The sequence below is a fragment of the Ciconia boyciana genome, chromosome 16 (genome assembly GCF_034638445.1).
Source record: "Ciconia boyciana chromosome 16, ASM3463844v1, whole genome shotgun sequence".
In the NCBI taxonomy this organism is placed as follows: Eukaryota; Metazoa; Chordata; class Aves; order Ciconiiformes; family Ciconiidae; genus Ciconia; species Ciconia boyciana.
In genome coordinates this window covers 1,519,144-1,544,691 of record NC_132949.1, presented here as the reverse complement: position 1 = coordinate 1,544,691, position 25,548 = coordinate 1,519,144, and the positions used below count along the sequence as shown (strand labels likewise).

Below are 25,548 nucleotides of genomic sequence, written 5' to 3'. Positions count from 1 at the left end.
CCGGGACACGGTCCCCGGTCGCGGGGGCGGGGCCGGGGGCGGGGCCGGGGCGGGGCGGGGCGGGCCGAGCCCCTCGGCGTGGCGGCGCGGCGCCCCCCGCCATCGGCGGCCGCAGCCCGCCCGGCCCCGCCATGCCGCCCGCCCGAGCCGACTACCTGCCGCCCTGGTGGGCGACCTGGCTGCACGGGCTGCCGCACCGCGGCCTGCGCCTCCAGCCCGTGCCCGCCGCCTTCCGACCGCGGGACCCCGACTACCAGCAGGTACCGGCCCCGGCCCCTTCCCCGCGCGGCCCTCCGGGGTGGGCTTGGGGGCGGGCGGGGGGCCCGGAGCCCTCCCCGGGCGGGGGGTCCCGCTTGCCGGCGGGGCTCCCCGGCTCCCCGCCCCTTGCCCGCGGCGCGACGGCCCCTTCCATCCGGCGGCGCCCGGCGCCAGCTCTGATCTCACGGCCGCACAAAGCGCCCTTCTTCCCGGGCAGCGCCGGGGGCGCGGGGCCCCCCCCGCCGGGCCAGCCCGCACCGGCACCGGCACCCCCGGCCTCCCGCTGCCGCGGGGCAGCGCCGGCTCTGCCCGAGCCCTCCCCCCCGCCGCTTCCCCCCCCCCCCCGGGGGGTGCCAAAAAGAAAAAAAGGCGGGGGGGGGGGTCACCCCTCGCCTCGGCGCTGCTGGGCCCTCGGCGGTGCCGCGCCCCCGGCTCCTGGCCCCCGCTGCAGCCCCCACCCCCCTCGGCGTCCCAGGGCACGGACCGCCGTGACCCCGAAATGAGGGGGGGGGGACAGCGCCGGTGCCCCACCACCCCTCGGAGGGGCCGCTGCACCCCGGGCTCCGCAGCCCGACGGCCCCGCGCGGGGATGGGGATGGGGATGGGGACGCTTCCTCTTTCCCCGTGTGACCGTCCCGTGGGGCGACGGACATGGCCGCATCCTGCCCACCGCCGGGCGCTCTGCCGCACGTGACGGCCGCGGGCGCTGACTGTCCCCTCTCTCCTTCCCAGTCGCTGCTTTTCCTGGGCTTGGTGGCCGCCGTCTGCCTCGGCCTCAACCTCCTCTTCCTCACCGTCTACCTGATCTGCCTGTGCTGCTGCAAGAGGGACCAGGAGCCTGAGACCAAGCGGCCCCACTCCTGCTGTGTCACCTGGATGGCCGTCACCGCTGGGCTCATCTGCTGGTGAGGACAGGGACGGGGACCCATCCCTGTGGCTCTCCGACTCACAGCTCCGGCCATGAGACGTTTTAATTAGATCTGTGCAATTAAATATGGTCCATCCCTGCCTCCTTCCGTGCGGCCGCTGATACCGGGGCAGCCCCGGGGACCGGCCGCGGGCCAGCCCTGTCCCTGTCCCTGCCACGGCCATGCCACCTTCCTGGGTAATCCCGGGCGGGAGCGGGGCCGGGTCGCTAATCCCAGCCCGGAGCAGATGGCGGGCAGCAGCGTGACCCAGCTGGCAGGTCCCGTGCACGCCCGGCCTTAATTGCGACCGGAGCAATTAGGCGAGGGGACGCTTCTTCACCCGGCAGCGCTCTGGTGGCTTTCCAAGCCCGTCTCGGTTTTTGGCAGCCCGTGGCTGGGAGGACCCCCCGCCAGCTGGCCCCTGTGCCCCCCGGCAGGCCTGGCCTAGCGGGGGACAGGATGGGACACGGGGCCCTTTCGCTGCCCAGCCGTGACCCGCTCGCCAGACAAAGGGGCTGGTTTTGCCGGGGCGGAGCGAGATGGCTGCCTGCGAGCGTTGTACGGAGCAGGGAAATGGCACTAATGAGCTTGGCGCGCTCCCCCGGGACCCCCCGGGTCCTCCCTCTCCTCCAGCCTCGGGGCGCCCGCCGGCAGGCTATCCTTCTGCAGCTCCCCGGGGGCTTTGAAACCCCCCCCGACAGCCGCGCCGAGCCTGTTCGCAGCCTAATCACGGCAAACGGGCCGGCGTCTGTCGGTTTTATCGGTGTTTGCCGCGGGGAGGGAGGGAGCACCGCGTGCACCCAGCTGCCTGCGGGCACGTGCCTGGCCAGGGCAGGGGCACGTCCCTCCTCGGAGCTGGCTCCGACCGCCAGCCCGGCTTCGCCCGCTGGCACACCAGGTGCCGGGGAGCGCTGAAGCAGCTGCGGTGAGCTCGCCGCAGGGCCTGGAGCAGCCGTGGCATGGTCCCCAGCCTGCCACCCGCCTTCCCTCCTGGGGCTGAGCCCGGGAGCGGGTTTAATCGGGAGCAGCGTCGCTTCCAGCAGATTCCCCTCATCTGCTTGGCCCGGCCCCGCCGCCCTCGGTCTCTTGGGGTTCGGCAAGAGGAGCTTCAAACCCGCCGCGTCCGGCCGTGGAGCAGCTCCGGGCTCGCGTGTCCCCAGGCCCCGCGGGTGCTGGCAGGAAGCAGGTCCCCATCTCGGTGCTGTCTCTGTCCCATCTGCTTTGGATCTGCCCTGCCGGGGGGTGGGGGGGGAGTCCCCCAAAACCGGGATGCTCCGGGGAGTGTCCCCTGTCCAGCTGATGTCCCCACATCCTCCCCGGCCCCAAGGCAAGGCACCCAAGTCGGGGTGAGTGTTTCCCTCCCCTCTAACTGGGGGTCCCCTCTCTGCCCACAGCGCGGCCGTCGGCATCGGCTTCTATGGGAACAGCGAGACCAACGACGGGGTGTACCAGCTGCTCTACGCCCTGGACCACGCCAACCACACCCTGACCGGCATCGACTCGCTGGTAGGGCCGCGGGGCAGGGTCCCCCCATCCAACCCCCTCCGTGTCCCCCAGGGTCGCATGGATGCTCCGTCCTGGGTTTGGGTAAAGCCCTGGGGAGGGAGGCATCCAGCTGAAGGGACCCGGGCGTCCTGCGCTGCTGGCCGAGCCCTGCCTGCTCCGGCCGAGCCCCCGGGGTGGCCGTGCCGCACCGAGCGTGGGAGGGTGACGTCACCCCGCAGAATGGGGCCTTTGTGGCCGGGAAGGGGGGGGGCTGTGGTGCGGCCGTCCCAGGGGATGGATCCGGCTCAAGCGCAGGGGGTCGATGTGGGGCTGCCCTCCCAAAGGGTCGGCATCCCACAGACGGGGCGAACAGCTCCTCCGGGCGCGGGGCTGACGGCGGGGAAGCCCCCAGCACCGTCCCGGTGTGGCCGACCGTCCCGCCGTCCCCAGGTGGCGGGCACCACGCTGCAGATGCAGGTGGGCCTGGAGCAGCACCTGGCACGGCTGAACGAGCTCCTGGCCTCACGGGGGGACTACCTGCAGACCCTCAAGTTCATGCAGCAGTTGGCCGGCAGCATCGTCCTGCAGCTCTCGCGGCTGCCCGTCTGGCAGGGCGCCAGCGCCGACCTCACCGCGCTGGCCGGCCACGTCGCCTACGTCGAGTATTACCGGTGAGCGTAGCCACGGCGCTGGGCCGCCGGAGCATCTCCTGGCGAGGCTGGGAAGGTGGGCACACGTGACGGAGCCTTCCTCTGCACCCAGGTGGTTGGCTTATCTCCTCTTCTTCATCCTCGTCCTCGCCGTCTGCCTCCTGGCCTGCCTGGGGCTGGCCAAGCGCTCCCGCTGCCTCCTCACCACGTGAGTACCCCGTGGCCGGGCTCGGTGGTGCCAGAGCCGCCGGTGGGGCAGAGCCGGACCCCGTGGCACGCTCACCCCTCTCCCCGCAGGATGCTGTGCTGCGGGCTGCTGACGCTCATCCTCAGCTGGGCCTCCATGGCCGTGGACACGGCGGCAGCGGTGGTGAGCGGGGCCGTGAGGGGAGGGGTGGTACCGGCTGTGCCGGGGCAGAGCCGAGGGCTGCGGGCACCCGTCCTGTCCTTCCCAGCCCCGACGATGTCCCTCTCGTCCCCACAGGGTACCAGCGACTTCTGTGTGGCCCCAGACAAGTTCATCATGAACCAGACGGAGAGCGACATCCGCGCGGGTGAGAGCCGGCTGCGGGGCAGGACCCCAGCGCTCCCCCAAAACCTACCTGGGGGTCAGTGCTCTGCGCCTGCGCTGCTCTCCGCCCCCCGGGGTGCTCACACCGACGTCTCCCGTTTGCTTTGCAGAGGTGGTTCACTATTACCTCTACTGTGACCAGAGCCTGAGCAACCCCTTCCAGCAGGTACGGGGGAGCCGGCACCCCGCTTTGTGCCGCCTGCGGCGGGGGGGTGGCCCCGGGCAGCTCCGTGACCGCTCCCCGCTCCCCCCCCTCGCAGGTTCTCACCGTCTTCCAGCGCTCGCTCACCACCATGCAGATCCAGATCCAGGGCCTGATACAGTTTGCGCTGCCCCTCTTCCCTACGGCTGAGGTATGGGGTGGGGGGGAGCCGGGGCCCCGTGTCCCCCCTCTGCTCCCCGCCCTGCCCGGCGCTGCCCTGACCCCCCTCTTCTCCCACAGAAAGACCTTCTGGGGGTCCAGCAGCTCCTCAACTCCTCAGAGACCAGCCTGCACCAGCTCACGGCCATGCTGGACTGCCGGGGGCTGCACAAGGTGAGGGAGGGGCCGGCACAGGGCTGTGCAGCTCCCGGGGTCCCCCCCCCGCTGCCGCCAGCCCTGCCCCGTCCCGTCTCCTGCTGCAGGACTACCTGGACGCCCTGATCGGCATCTGCTACGACGGGGTGGAGGGTTTGCTCTACCTGGTCCTCTTCTCCCTGCTGGTGGCCGCCTCTTTCTCCACCATCATCTGCGCCACGCCGCGCGCCTGGAAGCACTTTGCTGGCCGGTGGGTCCGCCCGCGGCCCCTGCCCACGCGGCCGCCCTGCCTTCACCGGGGGGCACGGGGCTGCGCGTGTGGCACAAGCTGGGCACGGGGGAGAACTGCCTTTGGGGCTGGGGGGGTGAGCGCTGGCGCCTCGTCCCTGCAGGGACCGGGACTACGATGACATGGACGAGGAAGACCCCTTCAACCCGCAGGCGCGTCGCATCGCCACCCACAACCCAGCCCGGGGGCAGCTCCGCAGCTTCTGCAGCTACAGCAGCAGCCTGGGCAGCCAGAGCAGCCTGCACCCCCCGGCGCAGACCATCTCCAACGCCCCCGTCTCCGAGTACATGTGAGACCCGCTTCCTCGGAGGCGCTGACCCTTTGGGTCCCCCCACCTCGGGGATGGAGCGTCACCCCACGGTGGGGGTCTCGCTGTGCCCCCGCTCTGACGGGCTCCCCCGCTCCAGGAACCAAGCCGTGCTCTTCGGTGGAAACCCGCGCTACGAGAACGTCCCCCTGATCGGCAGAGGCTCTCCTCCTCCCACGGTACGGTGGACGGCCGAGGCCAAGTCCTTCTTGTGATGCCCCGCGGGCTGGGGGGGGGGGTTAGCTGGGTGGCAAGAAGCCCCTCTGCTTCGCTGGAAGGCCGCTCGCCCGGGGCACCGACGAGGTCTGCCGGGGTGGGGACGGGGACGGGTGAGCTTGGTCCCCTCCTCCTGCCCTTGCAGAGGACGTGCCCTATCTGCGAGCGCATCCCTCCTGCCCGTCTCGCTAACCCAGTTCCCGGCCGGCCCGTGGAGGCTGTGGGGAGAGGTCACCAACCACATGCTCGGAGGAGACCAAAATAGTCTTCCCTTCAGCTGCTCTTCTCTGTCTGCTTTATTTCTTATTTATTCTGACTTTCAAAGGACACTTCCCACAGTCACCAGTGCACGTTTACATTTCCCCGCTGTTTGTTTAAACCCACCCTGTCTGTTAACGCCTGCTTTTCTTCTTTTTTTTTTTGTTTGTGGTTTGTTTTTTTTTTTTGCATCCATTATTTTGGAGCTAAGTTACCCAACAAGAGTAAGTTCAGCCGCTTCCTTCTCCCTCCTCGTCCTGGGGCAGCAGCTGGGTTCCCATCCTCCTTCTCCTCCTCGGTGCCTCCCTCCATCCCCTTTCCCATGGGACTGGTTTGCTTTCGGGAAGAGCACGGAGGGCTCGGGAGGGATGGGGCCGCATTTTGTCCCCAGCCCAGGTACAAGAGGATTTGCAGCTGCCATGCGTTGGGAGTGGAAGTGGTCCCCATCTCCATCCCCTTCTCGGCGCAGTTTTCCCCCACTCCTTTTCTGACAGCATTTAATCTGCTTCGATGCCTCCATCCGAAGCAGCAATGCCCCCCCCCCGGCTCATCCCTCGCGGGCACGGCAGTGGCACCGCGGCAGGGCCGGGGACACGGCTCCGGGCACGCTGCCGTGGCAGGGACACCGCGCTCGCTTCTTCCAGGGAAGATTTTTGCCATCAGGTGAAAGCGTGGAGCCACGTCAGTGCAGGAGGCTGTAATCCGATTGCACAGACCTGGCAGCTGGCGAGCCTCTTCCCCGGGGGGGATGAACGGGGGGGGGGGATTAATTTGAGCACTTCTCCTCGCCCTGAATGGACTAATTTAACCAGGATTCAGATCCCTGAGGAAGGACTTTCACGGTCCAAAATAACAAACTCGGAATAATCTTTCTTAATGCCTGGCCAGGGTATCCCTCCCTCCTGCAAAATGCTGGAGAAATTTAATTCTGCAGCGTTGGTGGGGCGAGGGCGGCTGGAGATCTTGGCCTCTGCCCTGGGCTCGCTGCTATCCCCTTCCCGGTGCGGCAGGGGGACCTTGCCCTGGCTGGTCCTTGCAACCGGCACCCGGTGAGTCCCGGCACACCGGGGGTAAGGTTGGTGCGCGGACAGGGAAGATCAGGGGGCAAAACCCAGCTCAGCTGCCGCAGAGACCCGGTCCCGAGCCTGGATGCTCCCATGTGTCAAGGCTAAACCCCATCCTGCTCCACCGCCGTGCCGGCCCAAGCTGGTGCCACTGTCCCCGTGCCGGCACAGGGAGGGGAGCTCAAGCCTGCGGCTGGCATCCCGGTGTGAGCCCCTCGGGATCAGATGCATCCAGACTCAGTGGTTGGGGCTGAATTTGCTGCCAGGCTGGAGTCGGGAAGGCGGAGGACGAACCTGGCCGACGTCCCGGCAGCACGGGAAGGGGCAAAGCAGAGCCTGAGGCACTTGAAGCGTCTTGGCTGGGGGGGGGTCTCTTCTCTTCCAGCCCTCGAAGAGGCTGTGACCAGGGTCTGGCCCCCTTACCCACGGCAGCCTGGCAGATTAATTGGGGATTAATGCAAATGGGAAGCAATCTTCCCTCTCCATCCTCTGGCTTTCTCTGGCGGCTCAGCCGCACGTGGCAGCGCAGGGTTGGGTTGGACGTGGCTGGCGGGGGCTCAGCGGGGTGCGCCGTGGGTTGGGGGGGTGCGCTGACCCCCATGTCCTCTCCCCACAGTACTCCCCGAGCATGCGAGCCACCTACCTGTCCGTCACCGATGAGCACGTCCGGCACCACAGCACCGACTTCCCAGCCTAACGCCCTCGCCCCGAGCAGCTCGCGGGAGGAGAAAATGCCACCGGTGTTTCTGTAACGGAAACCAAAGACACCTGGAAAAGACGCGGTGGGAAGCCCGCCGGCGGCAGCCAGAGGACGAGCCCCGGCGGTGGGGAGCCCCCCGCCCCCTGCGTGCTCTGCGCACCCTCCTCTCCCCCTCAGCAGCGTCTGCTCCATCTCAAGTCTTCCTGGCCTTACGGCTGACAGCGACTCTGGGGCTGAACACCAGCCACCATGGCCGGGCTCCTGGTGCGCCAGGAAGACCGGAGGTACTTCACGCCCCTGCGTCAGCTTCTCCTTTCTCTTCCCGTCTGCACCAGCTCGGGGATGTTTTATGCCACGGAAGGGAGCCTTCTCCAGCTCCCTCTGCCTGGAGCGCACAGCCTGGGACCACGGGCTGCCCCCAGCACCAGCCCCTCGGGGAGGGGTCCGGGACAGCGGCTCCTTCGCTCCTGTAGCAATGCAGTACCAACCACTAGTGATCCCAGCCCCTTCCTGGTGCCCACGGCGGCTTTGCCACCCCCCAACGGTGACACCGGCTGCTCCCCCTTGCCACGCTCCTGCTCGCAGGGGCAGAGCCAGCTCCCCGTGCCCCCCCATTGCTGCCCTCCCCCCAGCCGGAGCCGCCCCAGGCTCAAGGGCTGTAGAATTAGGGATGTTTTGGCCTTGCTGGTTTTCCTTTGCTTTGCTTCTGGGTTTTATGAGTTCTCTGCAGGGCAGAGGTGCGGTTCGACTCGCTGCCTCTGTCCCAGCGTGGATTTACTGCAGTGCATGTTGGTAGCAGGTTTTTGGCTGGTTTGTAGGCTCTTTTTGGCGATTCGGCTCCCCGGGGCAGGCAGGCCGGCAGTGTGGCTGGGGCAGGCTCCCCTCCTTCTGCAGGACAGCCCTGGGGTAACCACGCATCCCCTGGAAAAGGGTTAGGGGCTACTCAGGCGTCTCGGGGGCAGGATGCGGTCACGGGGAGGGGAGGGCGTGTTCCTGCCACCCTGCCTGGCTTGCCTGCAATTGCCAGGGCTTCAGGCTAAGCGAGGGTGCAGCTCTGGAGGCCAAGGAGTCGGGGGAACCAGCATGAGCTGAACCGGATCCTTTGTGGCTGCCCATTTTGGCATGGGCTGCCCCGGGAACCTCGGGAGGACGCGAGCAAAGGCCCCTTCCCCATGGCAGCCCCTCGCTCACCGTGGGCAGGGAGAGCCCCTGCTCCGTCCCACCAACTGGGGACGGACCCCAATCTCCCAGCCCAAAGGGTGCGGACAGGGTGATGGCTGTTTTCCTGCCCGCTCCTGCCCGTAACCACGTTCAGCACCGCGGCGGTGGCTTAGCCGGGGCTGGGTTTGCTCCAGGGCTCTTCCTCACTGCAAAGGCTGCACCCGTGCCGTGGGAGGGCAAAGGCTTTCCCTGGCTCATCGCAGTTAGCAGCCGCCTCCTGTGCTGCTGGTGGTGGTTATCCATCCCTTCCTTCCTCCCTGCTTTGGCTAACAGTGCTGCAGCCGGGCAGACCCCCGGGGTGGCCGGGCTGTCCCCCTCAGGCGAGCCGGGGGGGTCTTACTTGATAGCAGTGACTCACTGTGTCTTTTAAAGATAACTTGTACGTACCCTTTGGTCCCCTAACGCTGTCTGTCTGTGTTCCGTGTGACTAGCATTACTTGCTGTTGGAAACTTCCAGGGGATTTTTATTTTTTTGGGGGAGGCTTTTAATGTTTCGATGTAACGGTACTGATAGAAGAGCTGTTTTTAAACGCATGTGAACTAACCTCATTAGGACTCCATCTAGGAGCTGGAGTCCGGCCTGATTTGTATGTGCCCTTTGGGGAAAAGACAATAAACACTTGTACTAAACTTACCTCTTCCTTGCAGGTTTCTCCGGGCTGCCCTGCATCTGCCGCCGCTTTCCCTGCCAGCCCTGCGCAGGTTGCTCTGCCCATCCCGGGGTGCCGGCTCTGCCACGCCGGGCCTCTTCATGGCCAGTGCAAAGGCCTCGCTGCAAGCGCCGGTCCTAGCATTTCTTTGCAGTCAAAGCTGGTTTTAATTGGGCTTAAATCCTGTGCCTGCAGCTTGGGCTGGCTTTGGTAGTGGCGGGGGGCGGCTGGAGCGGTTGCGGGTGCGTCAGTGCTGGGGAGCAGGGGGGGACACGGGCTTTGGAGGCGCAGCACGCGCGGAAGCGTGTCCTGGGTGCGAAGGGAGAACCGGCGGCTGCTGGGGCTGGAAGGCGACCGCAGGGCCCCGGGGAAGGGTGTCAAGAGCTGCGTCTCGTGCTCCTTTCCCAGCCGTCGTCACGTTGGAGCGAGCACGGGTGCGTGGGGAGCAGTGCCGTCGCCTGGTGCCAGCCCCCGGGCTGCTGGCGGGCACCGGACCTGGGCAGCCCCAGGCCTCTGGGGCCCTGCAGCAATGGCGGGGGGCTGCGGCCCCGGGGGGCAACGCCTGCTGGCTGCAGGGACCTTGCGGCACCCACACGGCAGCTCCCCCAGGACCCTGGCCTGCTCCCGCAGAAACCGCAGCCTTCCCCCCGGCCGAGGGCTGCGGCGAGAGGGGTCGGGGGCAGCAGGGAGGGCGGCCCCGCCGCGGGCTGGGCTCCCCTCGCTGGGGCTGGAGGGCCCAGGCCGCGGCCCGCTCCCCACGCACGGAGCTGGGGCCCGGCCTGCTTTCCACCCGCCACAGTCGGGCTGTGGGGCTGGAGCTGGCAGCAGAGCCGCCCCCGCTTCGGGGAGCCGCAGCCGCCCGCCATACCCTGCGCTAATTGCACCTCCCTCATTAGCCGGGTTTTGCCCTCCCAACATGGCGGCAAGCAGCGACCGTCACGTGACACCGCCGCCGTGCCCTCCCCAAGATGGCGGGTGTCGTCACGTGATCGCCCGCCGGCGTTGCCAGGCAACGGCAGACGCGGCCCGCCGAGCGCCTCCCGGTAAGGCCGCGCTGGGGGAGGCCGGGCCCCACCGGAGGCCGGGGTCCTCGGGAGCAGGGCGGGGGTGTCCCCTGCCGCGGTGGGCCCTCTCTGAGCCCCCGATCCCTTTCGGGGCCCCCCCCCAGGGCTGGGGTCCGTAGGGGCGCCCACCACCCCCTTGCAGAGCCGCCATGGAGATCATCTACGTGTACACGCGGAAGCGCAGCGAGTTCGGCCGGCCCTGCAGCTTCTCCGACCAGCCGGCCAAGGTCAACGTGGACATCCCCCCCGACCCCAGCATGGCCAGCGGCTTCATCCTGAGGAACCCCGTGGACAGCTACGTCCAGCACACCAGCGACATGTCGGAGCATGAGGTGAGGGCTGCCCGCCAGCCATCCAGGGCCTCCCAGGCTGCCGCTCTGCAGGGCAGCGCTGTACGAAGAGGGAAAGTTGTGTTTTGTAACCGTTGGGCTCCATCTCTTGCTCCGTTTTCTCCCCCCAGGTCAACACCGAGCGGGTGGAGGTGGAATCCCGCGGTGTCAACCACGTAGAGGGCGGCTGGCCCAAAGACATCAACCCGCAGGAGGTGGAACAAACCATCCGCTTCAGGAAGAAAGTGGAGAAAGATGAAAACTATGTCAACACCATCACGCACCTCGGCACCGTAAGGCCCTGCCCGCGTCCCCTCCTCGCCTCCCGCTCCCAGAGCCCCCTTGCCCGCCCGCTGCCGCTTCCTTCGCCCATGCGGCTCTCCAGAGGCCCGGCCTCTGCCTGTGCTCTCCCCGCAGCTGATGGAGCACTGCGTCAAGCAGAACAACGCCATCAACATCTACGAGGAGTACTTTGGCGAGGAGGAGATGGCAGAGGTGGAAGATGAGCCCCCCTCCGCAAAAACCATCAACGTCATCAGGTAGCACGACCAGCTGGGCTCAGCAGGCTCTCCAGATCCACAGCGGGCTACTGCGTATTAAACTGCCTTTGGAGACAAAGGAGGTGGAAAACCCAGCGGCTTTAGGGTAGTGCTGGATCAGTTTATGGATGGAGAGACCTGCTGCAGCCCCCCTGCTCCATAACTCCGTCTGTTCCTCCCCTCCCTGCCCTCCGCCCTGCCCAGGCACTTTGGAGATAGGTACCACGGTCCGAGGGCAGATGCAGCTCTGAGCATCTTCTAACAGTGCTTTAGACAGGTTTTATTTTTTTTTTTTTTGGTGCCTCAAAGATTATTTTCAAATGTCAGGGGCTGGTAGGTCATTTCTAGAAGTCAGATCCAGTAACCTAATTGGATTCTTAGAAACGTATAACTGGAAAGACTTTATTAAATCATCAACTCTTCTCCCCCCGCCCAACCCCCAAGAGAATCATTTCCTGCACTCAGTGCTCCGCGGCTGCAGCTTGTTTTAATTGCAACTCCCACAGTTTCCTTTGGGAGACAGTCATCCCCGGGCGTGACAAAGCTGTGAGCAAACTAACATCTTTCTTTGATGTCCTGTTATCAAAAAGGGATCCAAACGTAACCAAGAGGACGGCCACGCATCTCTCCTGGCACCCCGACACATGCAAAAAGCTGGCAGTGGCTTATTCCAGCCTGGAGTTCCAGCAAAACGTGAAAGACATGAGCTTTGACTCATACATCTGGGATCTTGGTAAGGGGAAGGGAAAACTCACCAGTCAGTAATGCTGCTGCTGCGGAAGCACTTTGTGTCTTCAAAGAGTGTAAAGAAGCCTCGCAGCGCTCCGGAGGGGGTGAACAGGGCTTCGGTTTCTGCTTTGCCCACAGATCAATGCAGAGAAAGGGAGAAATGGGGCCTGAAAGCTGGCCAACAGGTGGAAAATAACCGCTAAAATCCCACTACATGACTTGATGAGCTGGAGCGCCTGTGACCACAACAGGCAGCTGAGCCACACTCCTCTTATGTGGTTCTTGTCTTTTTGTGGTTCACTTGTGCTTGATTGAGAAAGAAAGGCAGCACAAGCCCAGGCTGAGAATTGCCCTGTTCTGTCAAAGACTCTCTAAGACCTGTTGTATTTTGGAGTGAAAAACACAAAGAAGAGGGGTCAGGGTACCGGGGGTTGGGGTACCAGGGGTCTGTCCCCAGGCTGGCAGGTGAGGACAGGTCAGCTCCCTTCCCTGGCTAAGGCGAGGCATCCTGGTGCCATGGCCACCTCCTCCAGCATGGCCGGGCAAGCACCGGCGTGGCAGGGAGCCAGGCGCGGAGGAGCGGGGCGCGGCATCGGGAGGCTGGTTTAGAGGCGGGGGTGCTCACCCTCCGGACCGCCTTTGCACTTTGCTCTTTACTCATCCCTTCTTGGCAGAAAACCCCAACAAGCCGGAGCTCGTTCTCAAGCCGTCATCCCCTCTCGTGAGCCTGGAATACAACCCCAAAGACTCACACGTCCTGGTGGGAGGATGCTACAACGGGCAGATGGGTAAGGAAGATGGATTAGGCGTGAGGCCGTGCTAACGAGGGCCTGGCTTCATTTTAATTCAGCAAGAGCCTGGTTCCAGCACTGCTACACTCACAAAGGACGTAATGTCATTAGTGCTGTGGCTGGGAACATCCTGAGCACGGCCTGAAGCCCTGGGGCTTGGCGTGCAGAGGACAGGCGTGTGCTCACCTTAGCAGGTACCAGGGGAGGGGAGGACACCGTGACGGGGAGCCCTTCGCAGGCACTCGGGGCAGTGAGGCGGCTGCGGCCACGGCGAGAGCCCGGCAGGGACTGCTGGGTCAGATGGCTGAACAGCACGCGTGCTGGGCTCCCGCCTTGCCCGCGGCCCCGTGTCTTCGCATGGCAAAAGCCCAGGAGAGTTGCCGTCGTTTCGTGCTCTGAATTGTTCTTGTGCTGTTGTTTCAAGTGCTTGGAAAAGGGCCCCTCTTTGCCAGCTTCATTTATGGCTCTCTCACTTACTTGGCCACGCGAGCCCTTTGATTTAATTGCGCTCATTTTGATGTTTTCCTTGCCATTTGCAGCAGCAATCAGACCTGACAGGGCATGCATTACGGGGCTGTTACTGCACGCTCCGCAGGTGATGGACGGGAGGGATCTCACCCCATCCTTCGCAGCGCTCCCCAGGCGTGTGGCACGGGCCCAGCGAAGCACACTCCGTCACATCCAATTGCCTAATTAGAAGTGAGCAAGAAGGAGTGCGTGCGGCTCGGTGCCACCGCGGCCCAGCTGCCTAACCTTTGCTGAACTGCAGCCGGTCCTGCGCCGTGGCTTGCCCTCCGCCGCGTGTCAGAGGCAGAGATAGGGAAGGACGGCTGCTGCTGGCTGCGGGGGACCTGCCTTCGTTAGCCAGCGCCCTTCGGGCACGTAGGAGGGGAGCACAGCCGGGGTCAGGTCACACAGGCCGGTTTTTAGCAGCGTTGAGTGTAAGAGCCGCTGTTTGGAGTTGACAGGGGGCTGGGGGCTGCTTAGACCATGTCTGGTCCTGCTGCAGCCTCTTGTGCAGAGGAAGGGGGACCTGGGGGGATTTATTGTCTCTGGGGATTGTAGTGCATCCGCCAGAGAGAGATGATCGCTGAAGAAATGCTGCGGCTATTTAGTGTGTTACCACCATCTAGCTCAGCGTTTGCAGAAGGTGCAAATTGCATTACCGCTCAGAGTGGGCATCCCCGCGAGCGATCACAGCAGCAGGCTCCCAGCCTGCGGGGCACGTGTAGGGCTCTTCTGGGGCTGGGAAGCGTGGGGGGAGCAGCCGGTGAGGTTTGCTCCCCGTTGCGGCTCGGGCAGTGGCGCAGCATCTCCTTGGGAAACACGTGGCAAGCAAAGGAGCCAGGCACAGGAGCTGGTGCAGATCTTGACAGTTCCTTTTCTTTCCCAGCTTACTGGGACACCAGGAAAGGGGGGCTGCCCGTGGAGGTGTCCACCGTGGAGGTCAGCCACAGGGACCCCGTGTACGGAGCCATCTGGCTGCAGTCCAAAACGGGCACCGAGTGCTTCTCAGCCTCCACCGACGGGCAGGTAAAGGGCAGGGGCAGGGAAAGGTGCCAGGCACTCACACAGGGGCCGCGCTGGCAGGTGCCGACAGCCCAAAAGAGCTTCCCCTGCCTGCTCTGCCCCTCGCCAGCCACGGCAGCACGGGAACCAGGCTCCCAGGCTGGCAGCACGGGCTGGCACAGGGCGGCCGCCCGGCTCCAGGACACTCGGCTCCCCAGCACGCGCGGCTGAGCCGGGAGCAGTCCCTGCCCTGCAGCCCTCTCCCGCTGCTTGTCCCGTGCAGGTCCTGTGGTGGGACATCCGCAAGCTCTCCGAGCCCACCGAGACGCTGGTCTTGGACATCACCCGGAAAGGGCTCCTGGAGAACGCTCTGGGTGCCGTCACGCTGGAGTTTGAGCCCACCATGGTGAGTCTCCCTGCCCTGCCGTCAGGATCACCCTGCCTGCACACAACCAGTATCCTCACCTGGGCAGGAGTGTGAGCCGAGCCGAACCCCCACGGGCAGGGCTCCAGGGGCGCGGCACAAGCATCTGATGCCCAGAGTGACCCGGAGCACCGTGCTGCAGCTTGCAGCATGTTCTCACGCATCTTTAAGAATTAGGAGTTGATGTTCTCCCAAAACGCAGGGTCTCTAAATCCCCCAGATCACGGCGGGTCCCAGGGCTCCGTTCTCCCCAGGCGCCGGCCATGGCAGGCTCCCCCCTGCTCAGACAGCAAAGCCCTTTTCTGCCCCACTGCCCCCGGCACCGAGGGGTCCCCAGCCTGCTGATGGCTGCTCTCTCCTGCTCCCACCCTCAGCCCACCAAGTTCATGGTGGGCACAGAGCAGGGCATTGTCATCGCCTGCAACCGCAAGGCCAAGACACCCCCTGAAAAAATCACCGGCACCTACAGCGGCCACCACGGACCTGTCTACGCGCTGGCCAGGAACCCTTTCTACCCGAAAATCTTCCTGACGGTCGGCGACTGGACCGCTCGAATCTGGTCGGAGGAGACCAAGGAATCATCAATTATGTGGACCAAGTAGGTGTCAGTGTGTGTTTGCCCTGCAAAAAAAATCTTCTTTTTTGTGGAAGAGCATGTTCAGGGCAGCTGACCAGCAGGGTCTGGTCTGCTCGGGTCAGGCAGGAGGCGGTGGGACCGTCACCAAGGCAGAGCGGTGCCAGCGTGGCCGAGGGCACTGGAACGGAGAGTGACCAGGCCTGGGCTCTTGGCTGAAGGTGCTGTGCGGGCAGCAGCCATGGGGCCAGGGGGACGGAGGCCACGAGCCCATCCCCGCTGTGTCGGGTCTGCCGGCAGGTACCACCTCTCCTACCTGACGGACGGGTGCTGGAGCACCGTGAGGCCGGCCGTCTTCTTCACCACCCGATCGGACGGGACCCTGGACGTCTGGGACTTCCTCTTCAAGCAGAACGACCCCTCCCTCAGCCTGAAGGTTGGGTCCCCAGCGGCTCTGGGCCCCTCGCCCCGGGAGGGGAGCGGGGGCTGCCCCCGGCCGGCGCCGGCAGCGGGGTGCTTGGCAGACCTGCCCTGCCCTGCACAGAGCAGGCAGAGCCAGGGGACAGGGTCCCATCCTGCCCGCGCGGAGCTCGGGATAAGCTCCACCAAGCAGCAGCCGTCCCCTCGGCCCTGAGCTGTGCCTAGAGCCCAGCGTGCCCAAAAATTTGCACGTAGGCTCCTGGTGTTGGCAAGCGTGTGGATTTGCCTCTGTCAGCTCGTCCTGCCTGACTTCCCCCGTGGGGCATCACGTCAGGGCTAAGTGCCACCACCCGCCCGTCCTCCCTCCCCAGGTCTGCGACGAGCCCCTCTCCAGCCTGCGCCTGCAGGACAACGGGTGCGTTGTTGGCTGCGGCTCCAAGCTGGGCACCGTCACCCTGCTGGAAATCTCCTCCGGGCTCTGCACCCTCCAGAAGAACGAGAAGACCCTGGCCACTGCTGTACGTGCGCTTTGGGCCGCGGAGCTGCTGCGCCAGGTCACGGCGAAGCCCTCGGCACGTCGCTGACCCCGTGCGCAGCAGCTCCGCCAGCACTGCCAGCGGGCCCTGCGCCGTCCCTGTGCAGAGCACGCTGTCCCGTGGGGTCCCCTGCTCGACCCTGCACCCCTCAGCCCCCGCCCCCCCGCCCTAGATGTTCGAGCGGGAGACGAAGCGGGAGAAGATCCTGGAGGCTCGGCAGCGGGAGCTGCGGCTGAAGGAGCGTGCCAGGTCGGAGTGCCAGGAGACGGAGGTGGAGGAGGAGCCGGCGGAGAGTCCCCACGAGGTGCTCGACCGTGCCCGCAGGGAGTTCTTCGAGGTTATCGAAGCGGAGCTGCAGAGGAGGGCGCAGGCAGAGACCCCGCGCCTGCGTGGCAAGGTATTGGGGACGGGACAAACCGACAACCGCAGCAGGGACTCCCTGCCGTGGGGCGGGGGACATGGGTCAGCCTCTGCCTTTCAGTTTAAAGACCGTGCGGGAGAGGAGGCGGCTGCGCAGGGGGAAGAGAGCCAGCTGCCCAAGGACAAGGAAGAGGAGGAGGAGGAGGAGAAGGATGCTGCCAAGGTCAGTGCACTCCAGTTTTGCGTTGCTTTCCCCCTCCATGCCAGGGTCGCTGCTCCGTGGCTCATGTGGGAATGAGGCTGCTGTCCCTGAGCCGGGCAGAGCTCGTGGGGTCTCTGCCTCCGTGGGGTCTCTGCCTCCGTGGGGTGGCGAGCAGAGGGCCCTGCACAGCTCCCTGACCCCCCGCCTGCTCCCTCTGCAGGAGCCGTAGCCGAGACTGGACCGGTGGGTCACACAGAAACCCTCACGTTGGTCACAGATGCTCCCTGGTCCTTTGCCCTCCTGATTTTTTTTTTCTTCGGGGTGAATAAACAGGAGCTTTCCACGTCACGTTTCCTGTTTTGTCACAGCAGGGTTGAGCAGAGGGTGGGAAAGTCGCGTCCTCTCGCTCTTCATCTCCCCGCCTCGAGCCAGGCCACGGATCAAAGCCGGCTGCTGACCACAGCGGAGCGCCCGTGGCAGCAGGGTGTCCCTGGGTGCGTCCCCAGCCCAAGGAGCAGGGCAGAGCAGGGCGGCTCGTGGCGGCGGCGGGGTCCCGGCGCAGCACCGTGCCCCTTCCCAGCTGGAGAGTGATGCCGAGCAAAGCCCCGTGCCCCCAACCTGCTGATATCCCTGCGAGAGCAGCCTGCAGTGCTTGGGCCAGGGTTATCGGCGCTGGGTAAACACAGCCCGGCCGGTATCGCCAAGCAGCCGCCCTGCCTGCTCACCCATCCGTCAATTATTAACGAGCTGCTGGTTGCGCTGGACCCACGGCACAGCTGTCGGCAGAGGGACGGGGCCGGCGTGCAGGCGGCATCCCGTGTGCCGGGGCTGGGGGTGAGCCCTCCCGGCAGGACCCTTCCCCGGGCTCTGCTCGGGCGGTGGAGGGTGGGCAGGGGCTCTTGAAGCCATCCTGCACGCGTGGGGTGGGCGCACGGCGGAGCGGCTGGGTGCGGGTCTTGTCCTGGCAGCACGGGCAGAGGGGGAGAGCAGGTCACCTGCCGCCGTGGGACTGGGGTGGGGACAGGGCTCGCGGTCCCCCAGCCCTGATCGGAACGCTGCCGTGTCCCAGCACAGCCGGCTCCCGGGCTGGGAAGCGCTGCCCAAGGGACAGGTTCTTCCCCGGCTGTGGGAAGGGAGCCAGGCACCAGCCTTGCAGCTCGGCCAAGAGCCTCGTTACGGGCCAGCCCTAATTGCACCAGCAGCCAGAGGTGGAAGGGCACTTCCCCAAGCCGTGCGCTGGCTGTGCCCCGTGCGGGACAGGCGCGTTTCCACCCCGCTCACCGCACCCTGACCGCGCCGCGGGGCCGTGGGTGCAGCCGGCGGAGGGTGCGGAGCGTGGGCAGAGTCGCACGCGCCGCCAGCCGCTGCGTCAACGGGAGCCGGCCACGCTGCCGGTGTCGTGTACGGCTCGACATCTCCAGGGGACCGGAGCAGACGAGTCGGGTGGGGAGATGCAGCCTCTGGAGCACTTCCCAGCCCAGGCTGGGGGGCACCCATGGGGCCAGGCCCACAGCCCAGCCCAGGAGGACAGAGGGGCTGTGCCAGTGCCCACGGAAGGAAGTGGGGAGAAGCAGGCTGGGCTGGAGGTGCCCCGCTGAGCCCTCCCACGGGCAGTGGGGGCACTTAGGGACAGGGCTGCAGCGAGGGGACAGAGCGGGGATCAGCACACCCCATGCACCCCGCATGGGCACCTCCGCTCACAGGCTCCCCGCGGCCCCCGTGCCCTAGCAAGGACGCGAAGGCTCCGGGGGACGGCAAGGACCAGCAGCTGGCGGTGAGTCCTGGCCGGTGGCACGCTGTCCCCGAGGGGAGCAGCACCACTGCCGAGGGCAGCGGCGACACCCGGGGCCAGGGCACCCCACGGCTGCACCCCACAGGGACACGGCAGGAAGCGGGGGACGTGCGGGGGACAGGGTGGCTGGCGTGGCTTGCCTGTCCTGCCGCCCCACGGAGCAGCCGTCCCTCCCGTACCTTGGCACCACAGGGCTGGTTTGGCGGATGCCGATGGGGCACCCTGGGGGGTTCGGGGGCACAGAGGCATGGCACCGGCCCCCCCCCGTGGTCCCCCCACTCCCGCTGTGCCACCGCAGGCTCACCCATCCCCGAGCCACGTCGGCGTGGGGCCGGGTGCCAGCAGGAGGGCACGCTGCCCGGCTGCCCCTTTAAGGCCGGTCCCAGCGGTGTTCGCTTTCGTCCCAGGAAAATGAACCTTTAATTGCAGCGCCCGGCATAGGGGGGTCCTGGGGGCTGCGTCGACACCGCACCACCGAAGCCTCGGCTGCCAGACCCCGCTGTGATGGCTCGCGTGCAGGTCCGTGTCCCCGTCCCCGTGTCCCCGTCCCCGCCACCCCACGCTGACCCCCCCCGTGTCTTGCAGGTGGCTCTTCGCATCCGTCCGATGAGTACGACCGAGCTGGCGGAGGGGGCCAGGCCCATCGCCCACCGCGTGGACGAGCAGGTACGACCACGGGACGGGCACCCACGGGTTCGCTGGGCACCGCCTGCTCCTGGTGCTTCGCCCCCCCCCCCTCCGCTTGCCCCGTGCCCGTCCCGCGGGGTCAACAGGGCCAGGTACCCCGGGGCGGGACGTGGCCCTCGGCATGGTGCGTGCCCTGGGATGTCCCTGGCAGCCCCCAGCGCTCTGTGCGATGCCCACGTGTGCCACCTCGCAGCCCCTGCGGGAGACCCTACAATAACAAAGCAGGAGGGTGGGAAACTCCGGGGGCTCTGGGGCAGGAGCCCCCCCCCTTCCTGCAGCGCTGTGGGACACCAGTGCTGCCTGTCCCTGTCCCCAATCCTGGGGCCAAGCGAGGGGGGACGGAGGTGGCAGTAGGGCAGCAGCGAGGGAGCAGCTTGCATTACTGCATTACGGGAAAGGTCAAAATCTGCATTGCAACGGGAGCCGGCAGGGACGCCGGGAGCAGGGGACCCTGCGAGGGGCCATTCCACTCAGGGACAGGGCCACGCAGGGTCCCTGTGGGGTGCCGGCACCCCCAACCACCTCGCGGTACCCGGGCAGCGGGCACCTTGGCGGGCCGCGCTCACAGAGGTGCCTTTGTGCCGCCGTGCCCAGGTGGGTGCAGCGGGGCGGCCGGCCCGGCAGGTCCCCTGGCACCGCGCACAGAGCTGGCTTTGAGCCCCAGCCCGGCCTGGGGACAATGGGACGATTCAGGAGCACAAAGGGCCCCACGCCGCCAGCACCGGCATCGGCCCAGGCACCTCCTGCGCCCCAGCACGGAAGGGACGCTGGCCCCGGCAAAGCAGTAGAGGGATGCCCATGGGGCCCCACGAGGGCTCAGACCCACTGGGGAGCACATCCCAGTGCCCCCCCCCCCCATGCCATGGTGCCCCCCTTGGCTCTGGCACCATTGTCTTTGGTGTGGGCGATGCGGGGTTGCCGGGCAGCTTCCCCCCCAAGCCTGGGGGGAAGATGCAGCCCCGAGCAAGCCGTTCCCCCGCGGGACGTGCCGGCGATGCCTGGGCAGGGTGCTCGGTTCCCACCAGCTCCTGCGGCCGGCAGGGGCGAGCGATCGCGTTACCCAGCGCCGGGGTGCTGATGCCTGGGATCTGAGACCCAAGTCCCCCTCGCGTCCCCTCGGGGCTCCGGGAAGCCAATCACCGGTGGGGTGACGTGCTCTCCCACGGGGTCCCTCACCCACCGGCCAGCACGGTGCGGCTCGGCAGACCCAGGCCATCCCGGTGCTCCTGGGGAGCTGTGCTGCAGGGCCACCCCGGTGTCGGGGCCGGGGAGAGTGTCCTGGTGCATCCCCCGGTCCGTGCACATCCCGGGGGATCTCTGCTCGCAATGCCACCAGCCCACGGGGCTCCCAGCACCTCGTTACACCTTGGGGCCCAACCGGGTGCTAATTAGCACCTTTAACAGCGGTGCAACACCCAGCGTGTGCTGTGCCTCCACGGGAGGCTGGACGTGACCCCGGAGCAGAGCGGTGGTGGGTGCCCGGGGCTGGTGCGTGCCCCCGGCCAGCCCCGCTCGCGTCCCCCGGCAGGTCGTGCTGCTGCGAGACCCCATGGAAGACCCTGACGATGTCCTGCGTGCCAGCCGCTCCCGGGAGAAATCCTACGTCTTCGACGTGGCCTTCGATTCCACGGCCACCCAGGTGGGTCCCTCGGGGCACGGGGGGGATGTGGGGCCAGGGGAGGCAGGCTGGGATGCCCAGGGCAGCGGGTGGAGGTGGGGGGCAGCAGGATGCACCCCGGGGCCTCTCTCCCTCCCGCAGGAGACTGTGTACCGTGCCACCACCCGGGGCCTCATCGCGGGCGTCATCTCCGGCTACAACGCCACCGTCTTCGCCTACGGCCCCACCGGTGAGGGGTGTGGGGCCAGGGAGGGGGCCAGCTCCGTGGCCATGGCGGGGGTCCCAGCCCCAAGTGAGCCCCCTCCTCTCCCTCAGGTTGTGGGAAGACCTACACCATGCTGGGCACCAACGGCGAGCCCGGCATCTGCACCCACACCCTGGGCGACCTCTTCCAGGCCATCGAGGACGCCAGCGGTGACACGGAGTACAAGGTCTCCATGTCCTACCTCGAGGTGCGGCGGGGGGGCACAGGCACGTCCACCTCCCCAGGGAGGGCAGGGGACAGCAAGTGACACGCGGCCCCAAGCCAGGCATCTTTGCACCCAGCGTGGGACGCTGTGTCCCCACGGGTCCCCACGCCGGGGAGGACGTGCCCAGCTCCTTCCCCCTGCCCAGATCTACAACGAGATGATCCGGGACCTGCTGAACCCCTCACTGGGCTGCCTGCAGCTGCGGGAGGACGCCAGTGGCACCGTCCAGGTGGCCGGCATCACCGAGGTCTCCACCATCGACGCCGAAGAGGTGAGCCAGCAGACGCCCATGGGGCGTGGGGGGGATGCAGCGAGTCCCCCCCCGCCCGCCGCTGCCCTTCCGCCCCAGGTCATGCAGCTGCTGGCGCGGGGGAACAGGCAGCGGACGCAGGAGCCCACAGCCGCCAACCGCACCTCGTCGCGCTCCCACGCGGTGCTGCAGGTCACCGTGCGCCAGCGGCGCCGGGGCGGGGGGTTGCACCGCGGCCGCCTCTTCATGATCGACCTGGCAGGCTCTGAGCGGGCGGTGCAGGTACGGCACCCGCCGGGGGGGCTGCAAGGCTGGGGAGCCCCCCGGCCTCTCTTCTGCCGGGTTTTTCCCTCTGCCTTCCCCTCCCCTGCCCAGACGCAGAACCGCGGGCAGAGGATGAAGGAGGGAGCCCACATCAACCGCTCGCTGCTGGCCCTGGGCAACTGCATCAAGGCCCTGAGTGACCAGGCGAGCACCAAGTACATCAACTACCGCGACAGCAAGCTGACCCGCCTGCTCAAGGTGCGGCTGGGGGTCCCGGCTCCCCCCGGTGGGGACCGAGCTGGGGAGGGGGCACAGGCTGCCCCCGTCCCGGTCCCTCTCAGCCCTGCTCTCCGTGGCCAGGACTCGCTCGGGGGCAACAGCCGCACGGTGATGATCGCCCACATCAGCCCGGCCAGCACCGCCTTCGAGGAGTCCCGCAGCACCCTCGCCTACGCCCACCGTGCCAAGAGCATCCGCACCACGGTAGGGCCAGGAGCGCAGGCATCCCCCTCCCTGGGTGCCAGCCCTCCCCTGGCCCCCTCCCCGAGCAGCCCTGGCCCCGCCGCTCCCCAACAGGGAGGGCACGAGGTGTTCGTCCTTACGCTGCCCCACGGGTGCCTGGAGCAGGGGACGCTGCTCTGCTGGCTGGGGGACGCTCAGGACCTGCTCCACGGCCGTGCACTGCTGGGGGACCCTATGGGGACCCTATGGGGACATGCTCCACAGCCGTGCACTGCCTGGGGACATGGCTTGGGGACCCTACTCGGAGACATACCTGGGGACCTGCTCCACCAGCTCTGTCCTGTTCAGGGGTCCCACTTAGGACCCTGCTTGGGGCCAGGCTGTGCCGGGGCCGTGGGACGCTCACACCGGCTGCGTCCCAGGTGAGGCACAACCTGCTCAGCATCTCGTACCGTGTGGCACAGTATGGCAGCGTCGTGGCTGACCCGCGCAGGGAGATCCAGCGCCTCAAGGGCCAGGGGAACACGGAGCCAGGGCAGCCAGGGCAGGGCGAGTGCCGGGACACCCCCTATATCCAGGGTACAGCCCGTCCCCCCCTGCCCTCCCTCAGCCCCATGGGGCTCGGCGCTGACGGCCCATGCCTCCAGCCCAGGTTCAGCTGCGCGGTGCCTGCTGCACCCACCCGGAGCCGGGCCGCATGCGGGAGGAGCTGCTCGGTGCCTGCCGCGAGCAGGCAGCCCTGCACCACCTCCTCCTCCAGCTGGAGGACGCTGAGCTGCACGCCCAGCACCTCCTCACCCTTGCCCGGTGCGTGGGTGCAAAGCCCCCCCAGGTATGGGGTTCCCCGGTGAGCCAGGCTGGGGGTGAGACCACCTCCTCCTCCTCCCGGCAGCAGGACGCGGCAGAGCTGGCAGTGGACCAAGGAGGGGCTGGGGGAGCCGGACGGCCCCGGTGACAGCGAGAGGGACTCGGACACAGGGGACAAGCGGTTGGATGTGCCAGAGCCACCTGACGTGGCCGCTGTCCACGAGAGCATCACGGCTCTGGTGGAGGAGCAGGGCAGGCTCCAGCAGCGGAAGGTTTGGGAGCCCCCTCCCCACCACCAGCAGCTGAAACCCCATCACCGGGGAGCTGAGTTTGACAAGTCTCAGCCCAGCAGCACGGGTCACCCAGCAGCCCTGGGGGGACACGGATACTCATGGACTGGGGTGTGGGTCAGGGGCAAGGGGCCCTGGCGCTGGCAGGGATGCTGGCACCACGGGCAGGGATGCTGGCACCACGGGCAGGGATGCTGGTCCCGTGGCAGGGGTACTGGCTGTGGGCAAGGACCCTGACCCTGCTGCGTGCCTGCAGGCAGAGCTGGCGCGGCGCTTCCGGCAGAGCCAGCAGCGTGCACGGTGGCTGGAGGAAGCCCTGCGGCACCGGAGCCGCTCAGAGGAGCAGCGGGAGGTGCTGGCCCTGCTGTGCCATCTGCACCAGCTGGAGCTGGAGACGGCAGAGACACGCTCCCGCACCCTACTTGGGGGTGGCCTCCGGCACCTGCCGGCCACCGCCACGCAACGCTTCGACCGGCACCGGGCCCTCTGCGCCCGCATCATCCACCAGCAGCGTCAGCTCATCGCTGGTGCGTCCCTCCCGTGACTTCTGCCATGACAAAGTGGCCTCTCGTGTGTGGTCGCACTGGGAGTCCTGCAGTGTCACCGGGTTATTGCAATGGGACGTGCCACAGTGCAAAGTCCCCCTGGTGTCGTGACATAGCCACGACGCTGCCACCTGAGCCCGGCGTGGCAGGGCGCGCAGCCCAGCTGATGCTCGCCACCCTGCCCTCTCGCTGGCAGACCACCGGCTGTCGGTGCCGCGGCCGCTGGAGGAGCTGTATGAGACCTACCTGCGGGAGCTGGCGGGGGGCCCCGGGGACACCGGCACCCTCAAGGTATGGCAGGGTGGCAGGGCACCCCCCGGCCCCCCAGGCAGGGCACTCACCCCCTCTGCCCTGCCCAGGGCACGTCCCTGCCCAAGATCCTGCAGGTGACTGGCACAGAGAGCCTGCCGCACGCGCAGCGGGCCAGCGTGTGGGCACAGAGCTGCGAGCACCCCACCGCCCCGCGGCGTGATGCCCTCCCACCCCTGCGCCCCACGGGGGACAGGTACGGGTGGGCATCCACCACCCCCTGGGCACACGGGGCTGCACACGCCCCACAGCCGCCGTGGCAGCGGGTAAGGGGTGTCCCCTCTCCGGCAGCGCCCGGACCCCCGTGTTCAAGAAAACCCCACGGGCACAGCAGCCGGGGAGCGCAGCGGTGCCCACCCCACCTCCTGGCCGGGGCACGGTGGTCCAGGTGAGCACAGCTGTGCCCCCAGCACCGAATCCCCGAGGTGGGGTTGCTTATGGGTGCTGTGTGTCCCGGCAGCACACGTCACGGGCCAGCCTGAGCACCCGGCATGACTCCTGCCTGGGCAGCGGGACCAGCTCGGAGGCAGCGGTGGCAACAGGCAGGGGTGAGCCGAGCGGCCGGCAGGGCTGGCTGGGCGGCCGTGCCCCGCTGACGGTTCCGCTGTGCCGCAGAGCACCGGGAGATGTCGAGCAGCACCAAGAGCATCATGGCTAAGGCCGCCTGGCACCGGTCCCGCATCCCGGAGAGCACTCCTGCCTGCCTGCCTGCCTGCCTGCACTCGCCGGGGTCCGCAGAGGAGCGGGGTGGCCCCGGGCAGTGGCATGCGGCCAGCGAGGACAGCCTGGCAGGGATGGCCGCCCGCTCCCCGGGCGTCTGGCTGCGGGCACGCAAGAAGGGCAGCAAGGAGCTGGGGCGGAGTGAGGAGTCGCTGGACGGCAGAAGGCGATCAAGGCGGTCACCGTCCTTCGAGGTCACCTGCCATGGGGTAGGTGCAGGCACGGCGGGGGCCGTGCCCCGGCGAGGCGGCACTGGCTTGCCCTGGGAGGTGGTGGAGCTCCGCCGGCAGCAGTGCCGTGCCCTGGGGGGGAGGGCAGGGTGGGAAGGCCACCCCCAGCTCCCCTTGGCGTCCCTTTGCCCACCATCAGGGTGCCAGCACCCTGCGGCATGCGTGTTCCCCCCCCCGCCGCGCAGCACGGTTCCTCCCCAAAGCGCCGTGCCTGTGGACCCTCTCTCCAGCAGCTGGCGGCCCCCAGGGGCCCCCCGCCATCATCCAACGTGCTACAGAGCTGCGCCGAGCACGCCGTGCCGGCGGGGGTGCAGGCAGCCAGCACCCAGGGACCCCCCAAAGCCCTGCCGGGACCAAAGCCCCTGTACGGCTAGCTGTCAGGTAAGCCCCCGGCTGGGGATGGGGTGCAGGGGCCATCGCCCCCTCCCCGTGCCCCAGCCCAGCACCGGGGCTGCTGCTGAAGTGCCCCTTCCCCAGGTGCTGGGGTCCCGGCTCTGCCTCTCCCCCTCCAGCTCCCCACCAGCCCCAGGAAG

At 67.4% G+C, this 25,548-nt stretch overlaps 3 protein-coding genes across 4 annotated transcripts; all 3 read left to right on the top strand.

Moving 5' to 3' along the window:
- Positions 1-52: 52 nt before the first annotated feature.
- TTYH2 (tweety family member 2) lies at positions 53-9,082 on the top strand. The gene is made up of 14 exons (XM_072881319.1): positions 53-260; positions 991-1,163; positions 2,561-2,672; positions 3,102-3,322; positions 3,414-3,509; positions 3,599-3,671; positions 3,786-3,855; positions 3,983-4,038; positions 4,133-4,225; positions 4,315-4,407; positions 4,497-4,639; positions 4,782-4,967; positions 5,086-5,164; positions 7,140-9,082. The coding sequence occupies exons 1-14, from the start codon at positions 132-134 to the stop codon at positions 7,218-7,220; spliced, it is 1,605 nt and encodes a 534-aa protein (XP_072737420.1). The 5' UTR covers positions 53-131; the 3' UTR covers positions 7,221-9,082.
- Positions 9,083-10,012: 930 nt separating this feature from the next.
- DNAI2 (dynein axonemal intermediate chain 2) lies at positions 10,013-16,915 on the top strand. 2 transcript variants are annotated; one of them, XM_072881056.1, is made up of 14 exons: positions 10,013-10,137; positions 10,263-10,490; positions 10,619-10,780; positions 10,905-11,026; positions 11,617-11,759; positions 12,430-12,543; positions 13,940-14,079; positions 14,339-14,461; positions 14,854-15,077; positions 15,354-15,489; positions 15,845-15,991; positions 16,182-16,406; positions 16,491-16,592; positions 16,792-16,915. In XM_072881056.1, the coding sequence occupies exons 2-14, from the start codon at positions 10,308-10,310 to the stop codon at positions 16,798-16,800; spliced, it is 1,830 nt and encodes a 609-aa protein (XP_072737157.1). In that variant the 5' UTR covers positions 10,013-10,137; positions 10,263-10,307; the 3' UTR covers positions 16,801-16,915. The 2 variants fall into 2 exon arrangements, with proteins under 2 accessions (XP_072737157.1, XP_072737156.1); XM_072881055.1 differs by having other exon boundaries at positions 16,477-16,592.
- Positions 16,916-18,243: 1,328 nt separating this feature from the next.
- KIF19 (kinesin family member 19) lies at positions 18,244-25,389 on the top strand. Its single transcript, XM_072881501.1, has 19 exons — positions 18,244-18,345; positions 18,949-19,029; positions 20,579-20,689; positions 20,810-20,897; positions 20,984-21,120; positions 21,284-21,409; positions 21,488-21,670; positions 21,764-21,910; positions 22,013-22,135; positions 22,537-22,693; positions 22,762-22,921; positions 23,007-23,193; positions 23,468-23,738; positions 23,953-24,047; positions 24,116-24,261; positions 24,357-24,453; positions 24,526-24,613; positions 24,681-24,994; positions 25,246-25,389. The coding sequence occupies exons 1-19, from the start codon at positions 18,244-18,246 to the stop codon at positions 25,387-25,389; spliced, it is 2,757 nt and encodes a 918-aa protein (XP_072737602.1).
- Positions 25,390-25,548: the final 159 nt, after the last annotated feature.